At 45.4% G+C, this 19,244-nt stretch overlaps 2 protein-coding genes across 6 annotated transcripts in view; one reads left to right on the top strand and one right to left on the bottom strand.

The window, feature by feature from the left end:
- LOC106743242 (chloride channel protein 2) overlaps positions 1–11,425 on the top strand; it is a 34,715-nt gene extending 23,290 nt beyond the window's left edge. For 3 of the 4 annotated variants that reach the window (XM_014616882.1, XM_014616879.1, XM_014616881.1), the window contains 12 exons: positions 4,103–4,388; positions 4,849–5,060; positions 5,683–6,203; positions 6,274–6,508; positions 6,974–7,136; positions 7,441–7,671; positions 7,850–8,073; positions 8,234–8,419; positions 8,553–8,695; positions 8,760–8,937; positions 9,005–9,232; positions 9,504–11,425. In XM_014616882.1, the coding sequence (XP_014472368.1) occupies positions 4,103–4,388; positions 4,849–5,060; positions 5,683–6,203; positions 6,274–6,508; positions 6,974–7,136; positions 7,441–7,671; positions 7,850–8,073; positions 8,234–8,419; positions 8,553–8,695; positions 8,760–8,937; positions 9,005–9,232; positions 9,504–9,680 (2,784 nt within the window). In that variant the 3' untranslated portion in view covers positions 9,681–11,425. Of the gene's footprint in view, positions 1–3,041; positions 3,135–4,102; positions 4,389–4,848; positions 5,061–5,682; positions 6,204–6,273; positions 6,509–6,973; positions 7,137–7,440; positions 7,672–7,849; positions 8,074–8,233; positions 8,420–8,552; positions 8,696–8,759; positions 8,938–9,004; positions 9,233–9,503 lie in introns of all 4 variants that reach the window. The other variant, XM_014616883.1, reaches the window with a different exon arrangement.
- On the bottom strand, positions 11,098–17,524 carry LOC106743243 (carotenoid isomerooxygenase-like). Of its 2 annotated transcripts, none has more exons than XM_014616884.1 (11): positions 17,282–17,524; positions 15,892–16,067; positions 15,251–15,531; positions 14,854–15,000; positions 14,579–14,720; positions 14,227–14,377; positions 13,718–13,938; positions 13,457–13,639; positions 12,832–13,239; positions 11,902–12,000; positions 11,098–11,788 (listed from the first exon to the last, which is right to left on the bottom strand). In XM_014616884.1, exons 2-11 carry the CDS (start codon positions 15,991–15,993, stop codon positions 11,591–11,593), a joined length of 1,932 nt encoding a protein of 643 aa, XP_014472370.1. In that variant the 5' UTR covers positions 15,994–16,067; positions 17,282–17,524; the 3' UTR covers positions 11,098–11,590. The 2 variants fall into 2 exon arrangements, with proteins under 2 accessions (XP_014472370.1, XP_014472372.1); XM_014616886.1 differs by having other exon boundaries at positions 15,251–15,489.
- Between the last annotated feature and the right edge of the window lie 1,720 nt (positions 17,525–19,244).

Raw genomic sequence — 19,244 nt, 5'->3', positions numbered from 1 at the left:
CCCCCGCCCTCCCCCTCTCTTTTTAGCATCCGTACTGAAAAAAAGATTTAGGAATAAATACCAAAATTTGGTGAATATTTGCCGATTCGATTACTGCAAACGAATAATTGATTTCCGTGTCGTGCAATAATCAATTTGTTTGCAATAATTAAATATTTGTTCGGTAAGTATTCATCAACATTTTAGTACTTATTGCCAGATCCTCCTTTTCAGTATGGTAGCGCAAGATCTTGGATTTACGTCTCTCCTGCAATGTGCCTGAGATGAATAACAGGTGATACACTTGCGATCGACGGTTCACCGCGTCGCGTGCCGCATTCCGCACTCGCGTATCAATTCACGGAATAGTTGATGACGTAAAAGGAGTACGCGATCTTTGCAGTAACGTCCTCCCGAGTAACGCTTTTATGCGCGTGAATGAGTTCTTGAGGACTCGTTATGCTTATCTAGCACGCGTGACCAGCATAAAGAGATCCTCGTGTTACCATATTACACACATACGCATGCACACACACATTTATTCACGTACGTGTGTTTACATACATATATATACATATATGTATGCAATATGCATGCACATACGTACATTACAGCACAGGTTGAACTCTCTTGATGCGCTTCCGGGTGCAGCTATGCACCGTCTAGATCGAGTGCTTCTTTGCTCCGTTGGAACTTTTAAGCGCGACGGGCACACATGCAACGGTCACTGTAATTTAATTGTCAAGAGTGACAAATAGTAACGTTGATTGCACGCATTATCGTATTAAAATGATAAAAACAGTTACGACACGCACGCACACATATATACGAATTGTAACAATTTGCGAAATTATCTGTCCGCATTCTGACAGGTGAAATTTATGAAATGTTTATTTTCCGACTCATCGGTCCGTATCGGCCCCGATCGAGCGAGTCCAATTACTGAAATTGAATTAGAGGCCGTTTGCTCAGTGAGAACATAGTCACGTCACCGTTTTACGTCACACAATCGCGCACACAGACGCGCTCAGGTGTTGTCCGTTCCAATCTAGACGATCGAAGTCGTCTGACGTCCATGTGTGTTATACGCGATGTTTTCATATTTAAATAGTTCGCGTCGCTCACGTGATTAAAGCACGCCTGTTGCTGTCTCATTAGCATTATCGCCGCCGTCCAGGACGTTGGACGTATGCGAGAATCGAAGTGCACGCGACTGTCAGACAAGAGGATTCCCACGAGATAAGCTTTGAGAAAAAACAGAAGTCGGATAATCAAGTCTCAGGATCTTTACGCACATTTTTTTCTCGCAAAAACTGCGATCGTTTTAATCGCAACAGTTTTTCGGCTGATCCGCCTTTGTAACGCGCAAATACCCGTCGGGACGTTCTGAAATAAGCGCGCCCCGAGTCGCAATTAATAGGTGATCCTTGAAGATAATTTGCGCCTGCTTGGATGGCTTATACACTAATAAAACCTTGTGTCGACGATACCGATGAATTTCTTCCTCGAACCTTCGATCCTACAGATTTAATTTCGACGCTACCATAAACGATCTATCTTGACGTTGAGGCAGCGGAGATGAAGATTTAATACATCATCGGTGTCAAAGTAGGAGAAAATTATATTATTAGAATTGGAATTAAACCCATCGTGCCTATTTTAGCTCCTAATGTGCTGCAGAATTAAACACTTACACCAACATTTCGGCTCGGGGTAGCGTTCTCGGATCCGTCGGCTCGCTACGCGAATGCGTGTCCGTCATATATCTGTGAACGAACAACAAATTTCACGATGCGTCGCTGCCAAAAGCAGCTATCACCTGTCAGTCAGTCACGCCCGAGATCATTGACGTTGTGACTCGCCACTTCACAATGTTTCTTCTTCTTTCCTCTTTTTCCCTTCGAACTGTCTCTCCCGGACACGACGCGAGGTAGATTCACCGACATCTCGATTTCCGAGTCACGCAAAGAATTAACAGGTCGGGGACGCCGCTCGGGGAGGCGGTCTCGACGATCTCGACGGCGTCTCGTCGAAAAAGCGCAAAGAGCGGCCGGCTGGTAAGTGGACGACGGAGGAAATTATGATGCGGCAGCGTCCTCCGCCAAATGTATTTTCGCGCGCGAAAATCCCCGCGCCTGACCTTACATAATAATGAGTAAAGGGGCGAGAACGAATATCCCGGAAATTAACACGCGCCCGCTACGTATTTGCCGTGTCGGTCGTCCGGTGAAAGATCGCAGCTTATTCGGCAATAAACAATAGTACTTCGCCCTGTCGACGCGGCCTGGCGGCGCTTAAAATAGCTGGTTTTTGACCGTTGCCAAATTTCACCAAATATTCCCGCTGAGGCTCGAACGTAGACACCTACGAGACGTAGTCGTCGTCGTTCAGTTTGCGCCCGCATGCACACACGCATAGTTGCATTGTTGCCTGGTTTGTTGGGGAATACAGCTCGCGAAGGAACACGGCGGAGAATCGAACGGCCGACGGGGCCTCCGAGTGCGTCGGCCAGCGCGCGAACTTCCGCGGGGAAACCGGAATGCCGCTTTAGTTCCGCCGAGCCTGATCGCCGTCTCGATCCCTCCGAAATCCTCGTTATGGTCGAGCTCGCGTTATCATTACATTCCCACCACGCTGGATCTCTCAGGCCCGAAAAAACGACGTTCGCACTGTCTTGTTCCTTCGATTCAGCTTCGCGTCTCACGCCGACGAACGCGGGAACTGGCGGAAACGAGCGGCATCAGCTGGTACCTCATCCTCGGAACGGTCGAGTGAACCCTCTAAGGACCGAGAAAGGACACTCGAGTCGCGATAAGGCGGCGATTATCCGGCGGTTTAATTGCACCGTCGAAACAAAACGGTACGGACGTCTTGTCTCGTCGAAGACCCCCGCGAGTGGCTCCCCGGTTTCCTCGCGGTGGAAGTGAATGATGGGGTGACGGGGTGGTCGCGGAGGGTGTCGAGTCCGGGCTGAAGAGCGGTATGTGGTGAACTTGGGGATTGTTTGAGTACCCGGGGAAGAAGCGGTCGAGTAATTCGGTAAAAGGTCGAGGAGCCTCCGGTACGACCTGGGCACTACTTCGCACTCGGCTCTCGCGCCGACTATGATCTTCAACAGGGCGTACTTCGTTTGTAACGACGACTACCTCGCGAATGTAAGTGCACGTAAGCCACGGAGACGCTCGTGTGGTCAGTGGCGAGAAGATGTTTTTGAAAGGCGATACCCTCCAAAGAGTTGGCCGGCTCGGCTCGTGAGTGGTCCAACTTTCGACTCCGACGAATCTTCAGTTCACCCGCGGAGGGACGATTTTTCCTCCCGCGGGACGCGGCCGCACTGATTATAAACAATGTCCCGAGCAATTGTTGTTTGCACAGCAAGAGCGTCCCGTCGTTGATAACGCGTAATCTTCCGCCGTTCCCGAATATGTTTGCCGATAACGTATCAGCGTGCGGATAATCCCGACGCGATTATCATCGCATTAGCGAAATTGGGAAAGTGTTTTGCTATAATGTGCACATGCATGACTTGAATATACATAAATATAGATACTACATGCATGATCTGTATGTAAATAAATATAATGTGGACAAGGCAGTCTACCGCCTGGTAAAGTCTGGAGAACCTGGGATTCTCATTTGTCATATGATTACATGATTCGATTTTCGTTGCGAGTTGCAGATTGTCTAAGTAGAAGGTTTTAATCTGTTGCCTTATTCTGGAAGGTTTCAACTCATTCACGGTTAATGTCTTACACGTTAAGTGACGCTTTTCTTTGCCGTACAAGAGCACTTGATCAATATGTATAATTTCATCCGATTCTAATTTACAGTTGTATCGACCTCCCTAGGAAACAAACAGGCTGGTCTTTCAATGAGAAATATTTCTAAAGCAATGATGGTTTTCAATCAGTTTTTAATGAATGTTCAAACGCAATCGTTTGACCGCAATTTCCATTTTGCTCGTGGGAACCTCATGTATATATAACATTGTGTCAGTTTGACACTCAGAAAAGAGAATCATTGACGATACGTCCAGAATAAGCAGCAACGGTAGAAACTCCCTCGTTCGCGCGCGAACGTTCGTCAGCAACCGAAGTAAATGCGGGATCGTCGTTGCGCGCAGATGTATGGCCGCTACACGAAGGACCTGGGTGAATACGCGAAGGAAGAGGCACGGAGACTCAAGTACCACGAGAAGGCGAGGCGGAAGTATGACAAGACACGGGCCGAGGAGCTGCGGAAGTCCAGACGGGGCCCTCTGTGCAGGAAACTGCTCGCCCTGCTGGCCTTCGCCTGGAAGCACACCGGTGCCCGGCTGGGCGAGGACTGGGTCTTCTTGGCTCTTCTCGGCATCATCATGGCCTTCATCAGCTACGCCATGGACTGCGGCATCTCCATGTGCAACAACGGTCAGTCCGCTTCCCGCGGCTCCCGCCAAGAGAATTCACGCGCCGGGAAGCCGCGGTTACACGATTTAACACGTTGAATGACGCGTCGTGCCTCGTCACCGATGCCGCGACACTACCGCGTCCGATGAAGTTTCGTATAATTAATTACTGATTAAAGTTTCATGAAGTTTCGTGTAAGATACTGATTGCTCTGAAAAGAATTTCATGAAAATTTTACGTACCTTATAATAAATTACTGAAAAAAGTTTCATTAAGATTCGAGGAAGATGAAATTGATCGTTGAAAATTTGACTGCACGGCCGATGGAGGAGCGACGAAACGTGATGAAAGATGCGTACATCTCGAATTTCCAATTTCTCTACCGTATCTTTGATATAATTCGATCGTCAGTCAGTTTTTCTTTCGGCAGTCTACATGTGAACGTTATTATACATTCACGCGCATGGTCTCGTTTTACCAGCTAGGATATGGCTCTATCACGATCTCACGACGCATCCGGCCCTCCAGTTCCTGGCCTGGGTCTCCTTGCCGATGTGCCTCATCCTCTTCAGCGCCGGCTTCGTGCACATAGTCGCGCCGCAAAGTATCGGTTCTGGCATCCCGGAGATGAAGACCATCCTGCGCGGTGTAGCCTTGAAGGAATACCTGACCTTCCGTACCCTGATCGCCAAGGTTAGCCGATAAGAAGGAAGCCGCACGATAGCGATGAGACGCGTCTTCTATTTAACCCGTTAACGACTGGTGTCTCGTTTATCGGATACTTTTTTTTTCCATGGCCACAATTTCTTGATTAGCATATATTGTTATTTTTATATCGCATATATATATTTAATTTTGTTTGTATTTTTCTTATCTTTTATATTTTATTCCATTAATACATATTTTACTTGTTTATACTTTATTCCAGCATCTAATTTCGTTAGTATGTATATCTATGCCTTCGATGAGAGATTAATTCCGACACGAATCTAAGAAACAACAGATTGATTTTTCGATCGAAACTATTTGTGAAACAGTCACGACTTTTATCGGATCTTTAATGATTGCCAATTAGTAACAAACTAACAGTAACATGACGTCAGTGTTATAATTTTCTATTCAATAATATAAATTCAATATAACGAGCTAAATTTTGCGTAACGGTTGTTGAGTGGGAAACTATATAACACTGATGTTGCGTTACTGTTAATTGATGTTTGCTGGATGGTATTGATGCCGGGGAGGATTATTGTCGAGGGAACAAACTCTCGCAACGCGGGAGTGAAGTAACGAAAAGATTCTGTTGTAACCGAAGGTGATCGGCTTGACGGCGACTCTGGGATCGGGTTTGCCGCTCGGCAAGGAGGGTCCGTTCGTGCACATCGCCAGCATCGTCGCGACCCTCCTCTCGAAACTGGTGACGAGCTTCCAGGGCATCTACGAGAACGAGAGCAGGAACTGCGAGATGTTGGCGGCGGCTTGCGCCGTCGGCGTCGCCTCCTGCTTCGCGGCGCCGATCGGCGGCGTGCTCTTCAGCATCGAGGTCACCACGGTGTACTTCGCGGTGAGAAACTACTGGCGGGGTTTCTTCGCGGCGGTGTGCGGCGCCACGATGTTCCGCCTGCTGGCGATCTGGTTCCAGCGCGAGGAGACCATCACCGCGATGTTCGCCACCAACTTCACCATGGACTTCCCCTTCGACCCGCAGGAGCTCTTCGTCTTCGCCCTGATCGGCGTCGGCAGCGGATTAGGCGGCGCTTTCTACGTCTGGCTGCATCGCCAATACGTCATCTTCATGCGGAAGAACAAGAGCATGAACAACTTCCTGCAGAAGAAGTGAGTCCTTCTTCTCCCTTCGCGAGGTCCTGGTAGTTTCACGATCATCGTTTCCCCCTTTTCTCTCCAGCCGCTTCCTCTACCCCGGCATCGTGTCGCTTTTGGTGTCGTCCGTGTCCTTCCCGCTGGGACTCGGGCAGTTCATGGCCGGTGATCAGAACACACACGATCAGGTATACGGACTGTTCACCAATTTCACTTGGATGAAGGACAACCTCGTCGCGGAAGAAATGAACATCGTCAAGCACTGGTCGACGCCGTACACCAATGTCATCAGTGGCCTACTCAGTTTCGTCTTATTCACCGTAAGGCCCGCTTTCTCTTTACGCGAGACTTCGTCTCAAACGACCGTTCTTCAGGGAGGGTTTTGTAAGGTTCCGATGTCGTATCCTCAGTAGCGCATCAGAGCAACCGCTCATTAATTTATTCTATACATTTATTTCACTGCCTAAATAATGAATAATAAATAAATGTGAATTTGAAACGAAGTCGAGATAGACATGTATACGAAATATTACAAATACGATAATATTATTTTTTTTATTTTTCATATTAATACGTGTAATAAGTGTCAACTTTAATTGCAAATATCTCTCGAACGGCCGATCTTTCTCCAATTGCACGGGCAGTTAGACGATATTTTAACGTATACATACGTATATATATATATATATATATATATAAAAGTTTCATCGAATTTTTATCAAACTCACTTCGCCCTACAATCTCCTTAAACGAAGAAGACCGACGAAAGCGGACTTCGATTTCAGTTCATCTTCTCCATCATAAGCTCGACGGTACCGGTACCGTCCGGGATCTTCATTCCCGTCTTCAAGATCGGCGCCGCGCTCGGCAGAGCGGTGGGCGAAGCTATGGCACTCTGGTTCCCCTCGGGTGTGCGTTACGGCAGGATAATTACACCTATCATACCAGGTAGATAATGCGAATTTCTCCCTCTCATATCCGCGCTTCTTTTTTTTTCTCACTTATCGCAGTCATCATTAGGCTGAGCGCCTGATGAAAGTTGATTTACGACACCTGGATGGAGAAAACGTCTCGCGTGTCAGAGATGAAAAAAATTATACCGAGAGATTCGTGAAGAAATCTGAAAGAAAACACGTTGATGCTGTTATCGCGCTTTATTTACACCGTGTCGAGCAAATACGACGAATTTCGACACGGAGAAATGTTAAATCGAGGAGAGGCCGATTAATCCCTCGTGTCGCATCACTTTTAGGTGGATACGCGACGGTGGGCGCGGCCGCCTTCTCCGGCGCGGTGACGCACACTATATCCGTCAGTGTCATCATCTTCGAGATGACCGGTCAAATCACCCACATTGTGCCGATTATGATAGCGGTGCTGATCAGCAACGCGATCGCCGCGCTTCTGCAACCGAGCATTTACGACAGCATAATCCTCATCAAGAAGCTGCCCTACCTGCCCGACCTGCTGCCGTCCAGTTCAGGTAGCTCTTTCTAATCAATTTTCATCATCAATAGATCAATTAATTTAACGCCTTAACTAATCTCGTTTACATTGTAAAGCATCTCGTTCGGATTAATCAGCAAGGTAATATCGCGTCGGGAAAGTCGTGGTTTCACAGTAAACGACTCTGCATCTTCTCGTTTTCTCCCTCGTCGTAGGAATGTACAACGTCTACGTGGAGGACTTCATGGTTCGCGACGTGAAGTACATTTGGCACGGTATCTCGTATCAAAAGCTGAAGGACATACTCAAGGAGAATCGCAAGCTTCGCGGCTTCCCGCTGGTGGATAACCCGGATTCGATGATCCTGCTCGGCTCGATACAGAGGCTGGAGCTGATCAAGCTCATCGAGAAGCACATCGGCCGTGAGAGAAGATTGCAGGTAAGCTTCGTCTTGTGAAGATCTGTCCGCACGTCCCGGTGAACATCGAAAAGAGTTACATCGTTGAACGGGAAATTGTAAACTGTTTACATTGATGTTATGTTATTGTAAGCCGGCGTTTCCTTTTCATCCGCGTCTTTAATCGTTCCATCGTCCGCAGGTCGCGCAAAAGTGGCACAAGGAAGCGGAGGAAAGGGCGCGCGAGGAAATGGAGCGGCAGCTGCGCGAGCAAGAGAGGACCAGAAGGCCTTCGCGATTCGAAGTCATACCGGCCCCGGACATCCTCAAGATGCAGCGGCAGAGTGTTAACGATCTAACGATGTCGGCAAACAACGGCGGCGATCATGTGAGTCACGTTCGCCCGATTGACGTCAATCGACACGGGGCCATCCGTGTCGTTGCCTAAAAAACACACACACGCAGAAGCGTTCCTTCGCCTCCTTTTCCTCGCGCATCTCGTCAACTCGATGTGTTTCCAGCACACCTTCCACTCGCCGGTGTTCGGCTCGCAGCCGAAGAAGTCTATTTTGAAGAAGACGAATTCCTTCACTCTGAAGGGCTTTAGTCCGCTGGTCAGTCCGGCCGTGACACCTTATACGACTGTCACAGGCGCAGAAAGCAGGCAAGTTACGTCATTATTAGCTTAACCAATCCTGCTCTTCTTCAATCTACCGCCTGTATCGCAGGATACGCCTGGCGTTCGAAGCAATCTTCCGCAAGTCCGCCACGTTACAAGACGTAGACCCTGATCCGGATTTAGGCACCGGCGATGGCACCAGACGCGAGAGCCAAGAGGCTCTCAACGTGCCGCCACACACGCCCATGTTAGCGCCCAGCCCGGCAACTTCGAAGAAAGTGCAGTTGGTGAGTGGAAAACGTCGCTGCCGCTTCCGCTTCTAGTGATAAGTATGACCTTCGTGTTTTCGAGCAGCCTCGAGAAAGGGTGATAGATATGTCGGCCGAGGATCAGAAGCGGTGGGAGGAGAGCGAGATGGCACTCGAGGTGGATTTCTCGAGATGTCACATCGACCCGGCGCCGTTTCAACTGGTCGAGAGAACGTCTCTGCTGAAAGTCCACAGTCTGTTCAGCATGGTTGGCGTGAACCACGCTTACGTCACGGCCATAGGAAGGCTGGTCGGCGTCGTCGCGTTAAAGGAGGTGCGTTCGTGACAATTGCCATACGTTGAATTCATATTCAAATGTTACGCACGGAGGAAAACATACCTTTGGACTTAATCAAATTTCTTCGATCGAGACGAATTTCTTCTCTGGAGTAGAGCGAGTTTTTATTGAATACGAGGTATTATTTCCGTTATATTAAACAAACCCGAGTCAAACGAATGCGTAATCACGAAAGATATGAATACACCGAGACGCAAATATGAATGGCAATCGAATGTAAAATATCGCGGGATTTTCGGTTCCGCAGCTGAGGAAAGCCATCGAGGACGCGAACGCCGGGATCCTGCCGATGCACTGCGAGTCGCACATCGGTGTGTCGGACTCCAGCCTGGCGAAGAGCGAGACGGACACGGAGAACGGCAAGAACGTCAACACGATCATCACCATCAATTCCGTGGACAGCGAGAAGGTGGAGAAAGTCTGAAGGAGCTGAGACGGAAACATATATTGTGATAGCCCGTTGCTCCTGCGACGTGGCCCCGAACAAAAATGCGAGAGCCGTGTGTTTCACCAATTTCCCTTTCCCCCTCCTTCCGCTCGATTCGCGAGCGGACGCGCGACGACAGCTAACAACATACTCAAACACTCCTCTCGTACTTAAGTCTAAGGTGAGAACAGAAGTTAACGCCCACGGAGAGACGCGAGTGTGCGCACGTATAGTGTATATAGTATTATAGTCGCGGCGCGACTCTCCCGGAATTTTTCCTATTCGGTTCTAACGGTGATCGTGCGACGATTGATATTAAGTAATATCCGCGATATCCGCGCGCGCACCGTCGGGTACGTTTATTACGTTGCGTCGAGACCAGTAGGCTTCCTTACATTTGATAAGGCAATGTGCATACGTATGTGTGTATACATCAGCACGTCGAGCAACTACAATATAGATATGCTCGGGATAGTGATTTTACATTTCGGAGAACGAAGGCGTCCAAGTTCTCAACCAAGCTGTACCCTCTGAACGAGCTGGAGCGACTGCGAGCCGCGCGAGGATCGGCGCGTACGCGCGCGAGGAGACCCGCGGGTGAGACTCGCGCGTTTTTCACGAAAAGATGCTGTGAGACACGAGTCTACTATTATTACTACTACTACTATATAAGCCGTAACTATAAGTCGATGTTGATGAGATCGCGCGGCTTCCGGCGGAACGAAAGTATAACTCGAAGTGCCAAAAGCGGCGACGCAGACGCGAGAGACGCGTCTCACTCACGCGTCACTCAGGCTGATCGTTTAGGTTTACTTCTGCGCCAATGCTCCTTTAGCTAGGTAATCCTCTTGCTATGGTTGTGCCACACTATTATTTATTAATGTGATCGTTAATTATTATATATTTAAGTGCGCGAGGCAATTATCACCGACGTTAGAGATCGCGAATTTAGTGAGGAAGCGCGGAGGATCCCTCCNCCCCCCCCCCCCCCCTCTCTCCCGTCGTTCCACGCGATACTTCGAGTTATTCGGAAGCGAAGGTGAGAGGAATAACGTCCTCTCTCTCTCTCTCTCTCTCTCTCTGTCTGTCAATCCACATTTTCTCGAGAACGACCCCTCCGGTGAGCATTGATTTTAAGCAGCGCATTTCTCGGCGCGGAATCCCCCGTAAGTCCTCGGCCGGGAGTAGGAAATTATTATCCAGGGCATCCTTGAACGTACTCACGTACCGGCGAGAGATCGACGTGTCGATTCGATGTAATTCCGATGTTGTCCCTACGTCGATTCGATTATTCATTTCTCGCTGGACTCGGCGATTGAAACGACTGGAGTGAGCGACGAAAAAACGAAGAGTACCTTCTTGCTTGACTCGCGAGATACACTATAGATATAACAGTTAGAAAGTTGGACGGAAAAATCATTATCGCAATTTATTATTCTAATAAGTTCGTTGAGCCATCGGGAGAGACGATGTTGGCGGGCCCTGCATCGGCCCGGTAAGCCCAGAGCAGCTACCGTCGTTTTCATATTACGCTCCACCGTGTTGACGAGCGAGAGTCGTCGGTTACGTTCGAAGCATACATATATTTTACATTCCACAGGACTAGATTTTCATCGCAAGCTAGATATATTGTATATTTATTTACGTCAGAACTGTGTACGACGCCGCGCGCGTCCGCGTCGAATGTAAATATACCGCCGCACGTCGTGAGGAAAAAGACATTAAATAATTTATTACGTTTACGCATTCAACAACATATGTGATACTGTATATTTTGTCCTCTTAGGAGTCCTTAAGGAGCGACGACGGTTTTGTTTATATATAGCGATCGATACGTGACTTTATTGAAGTAGGAATGGAAAGGAGATATTAGTAGATACAATGGAGCTATCATTTCGACGATAAGATCACTCTATTGTATCTACTGATATTTGCTTGTCCAGGCTGAACCAACCGTGCAGACATTTAGGCACTGGTCCTGGTGTATCGAAAGTAGCTCTCGCGATCTCCGTGAATGTCGCGGCGTCCAAGATCAATAAAGCGACTCGATTCTCGTAGTTCTTCATCCAGATGAGCGAGCTCACCACGACGCCGTCGTCCTCGTTCTGGTCGGGGGAAAATAGCATGAAAAGTACTCGTGAGATGTTTCGGTGTCACGAAAAAAACGGGTTAAACAGTACAAATTTCGATTATATACTGCAAGTAACACGATCGTTACCTTCCCGTTGGGATTCGCCACGAAAATCGGTTCGTTGGCGATAACGTCCTCCTCCTGCCACGTTTTAACGGTCTTCTGATAAGTGTCCACCTTGATGATCTGCAAACAGAATTCGTTTTGGAGAATTCAGTTGTTCTATTTTATATTGTGCATTAATTATATTTATTTTATACATTTTGTATATTTGATATATTTTGCGTCTGTCGTGTGTCAGTAGAAGGAAAAGATATTACATATATTTACGTTTCATATGAAAATTAATAAAATATTTCAGCGCCGGTCGCACGATTAGGTAAGTTAATTTTTATTTTTAATTAAGTAAAGTTAAGCTACTGGCTTGTAAAATTAATTTAGTCCGGTTGAAAATTACCTAAACCAAAACTAATCTAATTGAAAGTTAATTATACAAATCCCTGTACGTATATATAAGCCTTTTTGCATAATTAACTTTCAGTCGTAAATTAAATTTATGCTGAATAAAGAAAAAGTAGTCTACGATATGAAAATACCGAATGTTTCGTGCTGAAGATTCCACGCAAGATAAGAACGTTAGCGTTAGCAAAGAGGCCAAAAATTTCGCTGGCATTACTACTGACTTTTCTTATTTTACGTTGTAAGCAGTCCGGGGCAATGATTTTAACATTGACGAATTACTTTAATTTATACATAAAAAATGTCAATTAATTAAAGTGAATGCATTTTAAATTAATGAATTTGAATTAAAAATTAATTCTTTTATAATTAACTAGTTTAAGTCGAAAGTTATTAATTCTGTATCTTTTTAACTTAACTTTCAACTGAGTAATAAATAACAGGATTGAGCAATTAATTATTACTCAACCCTGATAATGATGATAAATTATTATTACGTACAAATTATTGTTACATATGCGGGACATTTGCATTTTATTAGTATTATATTGTACTGACTGTTGTAGCATTATTGAAATCCGTGTCATAAGAAATCGCGTAGAAATAGCGATACTCCTTGCCGAGGTGAGAGCTGTCGTTTATCCGCGGCATCTCGCACCACAGGTCGCAGAGGAGCTCCGGCTTCACGAAGAAACTACCGTCCGAAAGCCGATGAGCGGTCGGCTTTCTCTGCAGAGCGTTTTTACAATCGACCTTGCAATCGGTGACAACATTGCAGTTGGTCCCATTCGCGATGTGATCGACCACGTTCGGGACCAACTGCTTCACCAGGTTCTGATGCACCGTTTCAACCGTGATGAGGTTGTGATCCGGCGGTATGCCAGCGTGCGTCCGCTTCATCGGCAATACGAAGCGCAACGGTTTGCCGCCCAACAGTTTCTTCAAATCGGGAATCTCCTTTAAATTCTGCAACTCGCAATTGAGATTATCGAGGTTGCGTTAGATATCTCGTGAAATTCCCAGCATAATGTAAATGTAATGATCAATTTGAAGGGAAACAGAGAAGGAAGATTGCGTTGGTTCATTGGGGAGATCGTGTAAATCAAAAGCCTATGTAAGAAAATAAGAACGATTTGCCTTCGGATTGTGCACTTATGTCGCGCTTCGTGCGATGGGAGCGTACCTTCACCGATTCGACGTACAGATGTTCTATCAGCTTCGAGTCCCGGTAACAGCATATATCCAGCACGACGTACTGTTCGTCGCGGGTCTCGAATTGATTGATGATATGGAAGAAGAAGAACGTCTCCGAAACGAAGGTCCTTACGAGGCGGCCCGTGCCCCGCGATATTACGTGAATCAGCGTCTGATGGGAGCGGCATAAAATTATGATTAATTATTAGCTTGATTATTGCAACTGGTTTCGTTTCACCAGTAAGCTTACACTCTTATTTTTGTGCCATTTCAGGGAACTGACTGGCGGCTGACGTTTTATCATCATCTTAGATATGGAGAGTGTCAGAGGTTGTACTACGATGATAAAGTAATTGTCGGTGATGCCGAACGAATGCATATACGAGGGGTTCAGCTGCCGCCTGCACGGAATGCTGGCAACGTACGTCGCTTGATCGAACATGGAGAGCTCCTTCTTGTTTCCCGCCTTGTCTACGCGGATATCGTAATTCGGATCAATTGACGGATTAATACCGCTACTGCGACAGTCTGATCTGTCACTTCGGTCTGTATTCTGAACTCACTTTTATCGATAAAAGTGCCTTTAAAAGTGCCATAGAAGCCACCTGATTGGCTGAGAAGCTACATTTAAAGCACTTTCAAAGCGATCAAAGAATTCAGAGAATATGGACTTTCGTGTCAATCTGATCCGACCGTTTGATCTGTATAAGTGTCTGATCCGTCAGATTTGTTCGAAACCTAAAGAAGGAAACGTCTTACCGGTGATCTCGCGGCGAGGATAAAAGCATACGACGTTATATTGAAGCTTTCGCCGCCTTATGCCCATTCCTATGTTGTAAACCGTACCGTCGCTCATCACGAGAGGATGCGCGGTGTGGTGCACGATATTAATATAATCTGTCAGCTTTACCTGCGCAGAGCGGTGGGAAGACATTGTTACAGTTAATCGAACTTATCACGTGCAGTAGGAATCGATGAAAGAAAAGATCAACACCCTTCAGGATACAATAATAAGGATACAATAATAAGGATCGCGCGAAATATGAAATAATACGATGAGTGCGAAATTTCGCGAACAAATATTCGAGCGTTGACTGATTTGCGATTTTACTTTGTTTATCGTTTGCAGAGTAGTCGGGTCGATCCTGTGCATCACCGGCATCTCTGTGATCGTGTAAAACTCGTCACCGAACGGATACACCGAGACCATGGTGTTGTCCGTCAGTTCCTCTTGACTGAACATCGAAGACACTCTGCGAAGTCACATCGAGGTGAGCGAACGTTATTTGGAGATAATGCTTTCGCGAAGGACTAGTCTGAGCACCGAGCGAGTTTCATCAGACCAATGTGATCAATTTTCGGTGGATTTTGTCGAGTGACTTTCACCTGTGAAAGATGCTCCGGCAAGGATCCGGCATCGATTTCGTGCCGAACTCGGTGAAGACTATCCTCTGAGCGGCCTTGTTCTCCTTGTACGCGTCGCTCTGCACGAACCGGCTCTGATAAGTCACCTCTCCGTTCTCGATCCGAAACCTGCGCATTATCAAGCGGATGAAAACTCGGTGAGTTATTCTCCGTTTCTCTCGATTTCGTTCGAGCGAACGTGCGTCGTTATTTCATTCGAGTAAACCATGAGATTTGTTTTACTTGAGAAACCAAATAATACGTCGAGCCAAACATTCGTTTGTTCGCACCGTTCCAAAAGACAAGTTTGTTTGAATTAATGAAATTTTACCAAATCGAAAGAAATCTTGTTCTCTGGATATGGATTCTCGTGACGCACCTGTGCACCAGAGCGGAGCCGTCGAACAGATGCTGAAAGGTGTGTTCGCCCACTTTCAGACTACCCAACCCGTTTCTCAACAGAGTGCCTTTCAACCACTTGGGAATGTTGCCGGTGAGCTCGCCGGCGAGCGGTTCGACCACTTCCTGCTCGCAGTTCCTCAACCACACCAAATTGTCTCTAAAGTCTCTAGAGGTGTCTCTAGAGGTGCTGCAGTTCCCGTTATGGTTGGTGGAATCCTTCGTCATAGCACAAGGTACGTCGTTCAAATTTTTATCGAGCTGCGTAGAAAGGGAAGATGAACCTCTTCGCTCCTAAGAAGGTTCTTCAGGGATGCAGAGTAAAAAATTTTGCGCCAATAACAGTTGACGGAAATTTCTTCGTTACCTTAACGAGGTGAATATGTTAACAAAGTGAATATAATGTCAATTTAACATATATTCGTGTACATTTTTTTGTATATTCCCGTGGTAAGAATGTAAAACAAATGTAAAAATAATGAAAAATGTGAAATGTACGAAGTAAAACAAATGTAAAAGTAACGCAAACATTTCAGCATACCGTCATTTTTACGCAAAATTCTTCACTGAGTGCGATTTATTCTCCGACCAGGAGACGTGTCTCTTGTTTCTAAAACTTACGTAGACTTCCGATGTTCGCGGCTCCGCGTCTTCGAAGGCGTCCAATACGTTCGGCAACTTGTCAGCCGTGGGCGACGCGACGCAATATTTGAAAAATTTCATCTCGCGGCTCTTCTCTCTTAACCCTTTGCACTCGAGCGGCGCCGATACGGCACCACGGTGTTTTATAACTCGATCTGTTTATTTACGATGTGCGATTATATTTTTATTTTAAATACTTTCGTGGACTACACTTGTCGAGCAATTGAAAGGATCATATCACCAGCATCGTGAGCAAGCGTCGACGTTGCATACCGATGAAACCCAACTAAATGGGAAGCTTCACATAGTACTAAAAGGGCCAAAAAGGGACTGCAAGGTTTGCTCTGACCNTGGCGGTAGACGGGAAGTAACATATTATTGTGATACGTGTCCAGATAAACCTAGGATGCATCTTGAGCATTGTTTTACGAAATATCACACGAAAACTAATTACAGAGTGCAATACGTTAACTTATTCGCTCAAGTAGTTTGTGTAAACGAGTCTTTGCAGTACACGTCTTGCGCGTGTTTCGTTAAAATGGATAAATTTGAATATCGTGCGGCCATAAAATTCTTCGTTTTGGATGGGTTAACCCCTAAGGAAATTCATCCGAAGTTGACAAAAGTTTACGGGAACTCTGCTCCTTCAATCTCAACCGTTAAAAAGTGGGCAGCTGAATTTAAACGTGGTCGCACGTCGCTCGAAGATGACCCACGTGAAGGACGGCCAAAAACTGCAACCACATCGGAAACTATCGAAAAGGTGCACAATATCGTGTTGGACGATAGGCGAGTAAAGGTGTGTGAGATAGCTGAGGCCGTGGGCATATCGGAAGAAAGGATGCGAAACATCTTGCACGAAGAATTAAGTATGCGAAAGCTCTGTGCAAGATGGGTGCCGCATTTGCTGAACGCACCTGCACACAAAAGTGTGTTGGCAATGGGAAAACTGTGAGATTTGAGGTACGATTTGCTCGGCCATCCCCCCTATTCTCCTGATTTGGCACCCTTGGACTTCCATCTCTTTCCAAACCTGAGGAAATTTGTTTCTGGAAAGCGCTTCGCGTCCAATGAAGAAGTTGAGAGGGCCGTAGATGAATATTTTAACAGTCTTCCAGAATCTCACTTCCGGGAAGGAATACTGATGTTGGAGAAACGCTGGACCAAGTGTGTTGAAGTCAAGGGAGATTATGTAGAAAAATAAAATCGCTTTTTAACTGAAAATCACAGTCTTTCATTGTCAGGCCGAGAACTTTTCACCTTGCCCTCGTATTTATCAAATTTTGTTGTATTCAATATAAAAATTAATGAATTGGTGAAATTTTATTATTTGTATACGTTTGTTTGAGTATAAATGATTTTAAAGTACTTGTAAAATGCTTCTCTAATTTAGCCGAAATCGTCTCGAGTTGCTGGTTCGCGCGAGCGAAAAAGGCCTCGAGTGCAAAGGGTTAATCGTCACGTTACGATGCTATCGCTGAAGTTTCCTCTAAGCTTCAAGTTCACCAATCGGTGAGGAATCGTTGAGTTGCCGAGCTTGTGCGTACGTAATTCAATGAGAGACATTTTTGCTTTCTTTCAGCAGTTCTTGAATGCCAAACTACCGGCTCACAGAAAGAGATCTAATTTAAGATTTAACTAAGCAGAACTAATATATATTCAGTGGACTATCTAATGGGAATATTGTGCAAACGTATTTTGCACATGTTTTCATTTGTATAATGCATAAAAAATGCTTAGATTGCAAAATATATATTAAAAATTTCATTTAGATCACAACATTCAACATACCTCGTTCTTCGTTCGCGCTTTCGTCCGCAATAACGTTATCTTGCTGAGCAACGATTTTTTATTATCTTGCAATAACGTTATTGGCCTCAGCTATCTCACACACACTGATGTCACTAACTTGTTGATGCCAACTAAGCTTGTTTCTTCTAATTACCTCGACACTTATCGATCGGTACATCTTTTCAAGATATAGTTTCAACGCTTCATTCGTGAAATGTTGCGCAACAGTTTATCGCACTTCACTTTTTTCACTTTTAGACATTTGTGTCCAATTAATTAGATTCGCAGCATCTGTATTATTATTATTATCACACGTCGTCTTGCCGAAGTAAAATTCGGAGAAATAAACATCCTTGTTGACAACTATGATTAATGAGAAGATCAAAAATATTATGTTTCATATATTCGACTGCAATGAGGAAACTATTGATTTTCCTCCTTCTTTGATTTTGTTTAATTTCTCAAAAAATGAAGAAAAACAAAACGCTTTTCTGCTAATGTCATTGATACTTTAATGGTATATTTAATTGCCTTGACCAAGTTAAAAAATAATAATAATTCTTCGAGTGAATTACATTTTAGTAAAACAATCAAAATGTACCGTGTTCGCATCGATCGAATGTTCAGCTGTGACTTTTTATATATTTTTTATTTATTTTTTATATTTTTTTGAAGAATGAAGCGTTGAAACTGAATTTTGAAAAGATGTACCGATCGATTAGTGTCAAGGTAATTAGAAGAAACGAGCTTAGTTGGCATCAACAAATTACTTGACATCAGCAAGATAACGTTATCGCGGACGAAAGCGCGAACGAAGGACGTGTGTTGAATGTTGTCGCCCAAAAGAAATTTTTAATATATGTTTTGCAATCCAAGCATCTTTTATGCAAATGAGAGCATGTACAAAATACGCTTGCACAATATTTTTTATGTGAAATTTGATTTATTTCTATTCACCTGTCTAGGGAGTATCGGAGCCAGCCAGGAGTGACGACCGTCTTTAGTATTGTTAATTCCATCGATAAGTTTGTCCGGTACATGGGTTGCTACTTATATTTCTGGCCTAATAATGAAAAAACAAATATTTGTGATCGAAATTGGTTTTATTGTTTTTCAAAATATTCTCCATGATGATCAATATACTTTTACATGCGTTTGAACCAATTTTCGAAGCACTTTTTCCTTAGTGCGTACTCTCGCTACCACCGGGCTTTCTAGGATAGCCTACGTAGACCAAAAGTTGGTAATGTATCCTGTTCCTTGCTCGTCCTGCGTTCTGTAGCGTAACGACGAGTTATCGGTTCTTCCAGATTGACGTATATTTTGATAACTGCATGGACACCTACTCGACGGACTGGAGGAGCCGGCTAGTGACGAAGAGGGCGATGAAGTGGTGCTCGAATCGTTGCGCAACCTTTCGGTACTATTGTCGGTTCAATTCAAAACACCTATCAGCCCACGAGTGGTGATGGCCCTGAAGCCGTTTACCGAGAAGGAGAACGTGGACATGAAATTCGCCGCTATAAGTGTCTTGGGCGCGA

This window comes from Dinoponera quadriceps, unplaced genomic scaffold (genome assembly GCF_001313825.1).
Source record: "Dinoponera quadriceps isolate SergipeBrazil2010 unplaced genomic scaffold, ASM131382v1 scaffold616, whole genome shotgun sequence".
Classification (NCBI taxonomy): Eukaryota; Metazoa; Arthropoda; class Insecta; order Hymenoptera; family Formicidae; genus Dinoponera; species Dinoponera quadriceps.
Note: the sequence above shows the minus strand (reverse complement) of the source record. Positions and strands in the feature narration are given on the sequence as shown.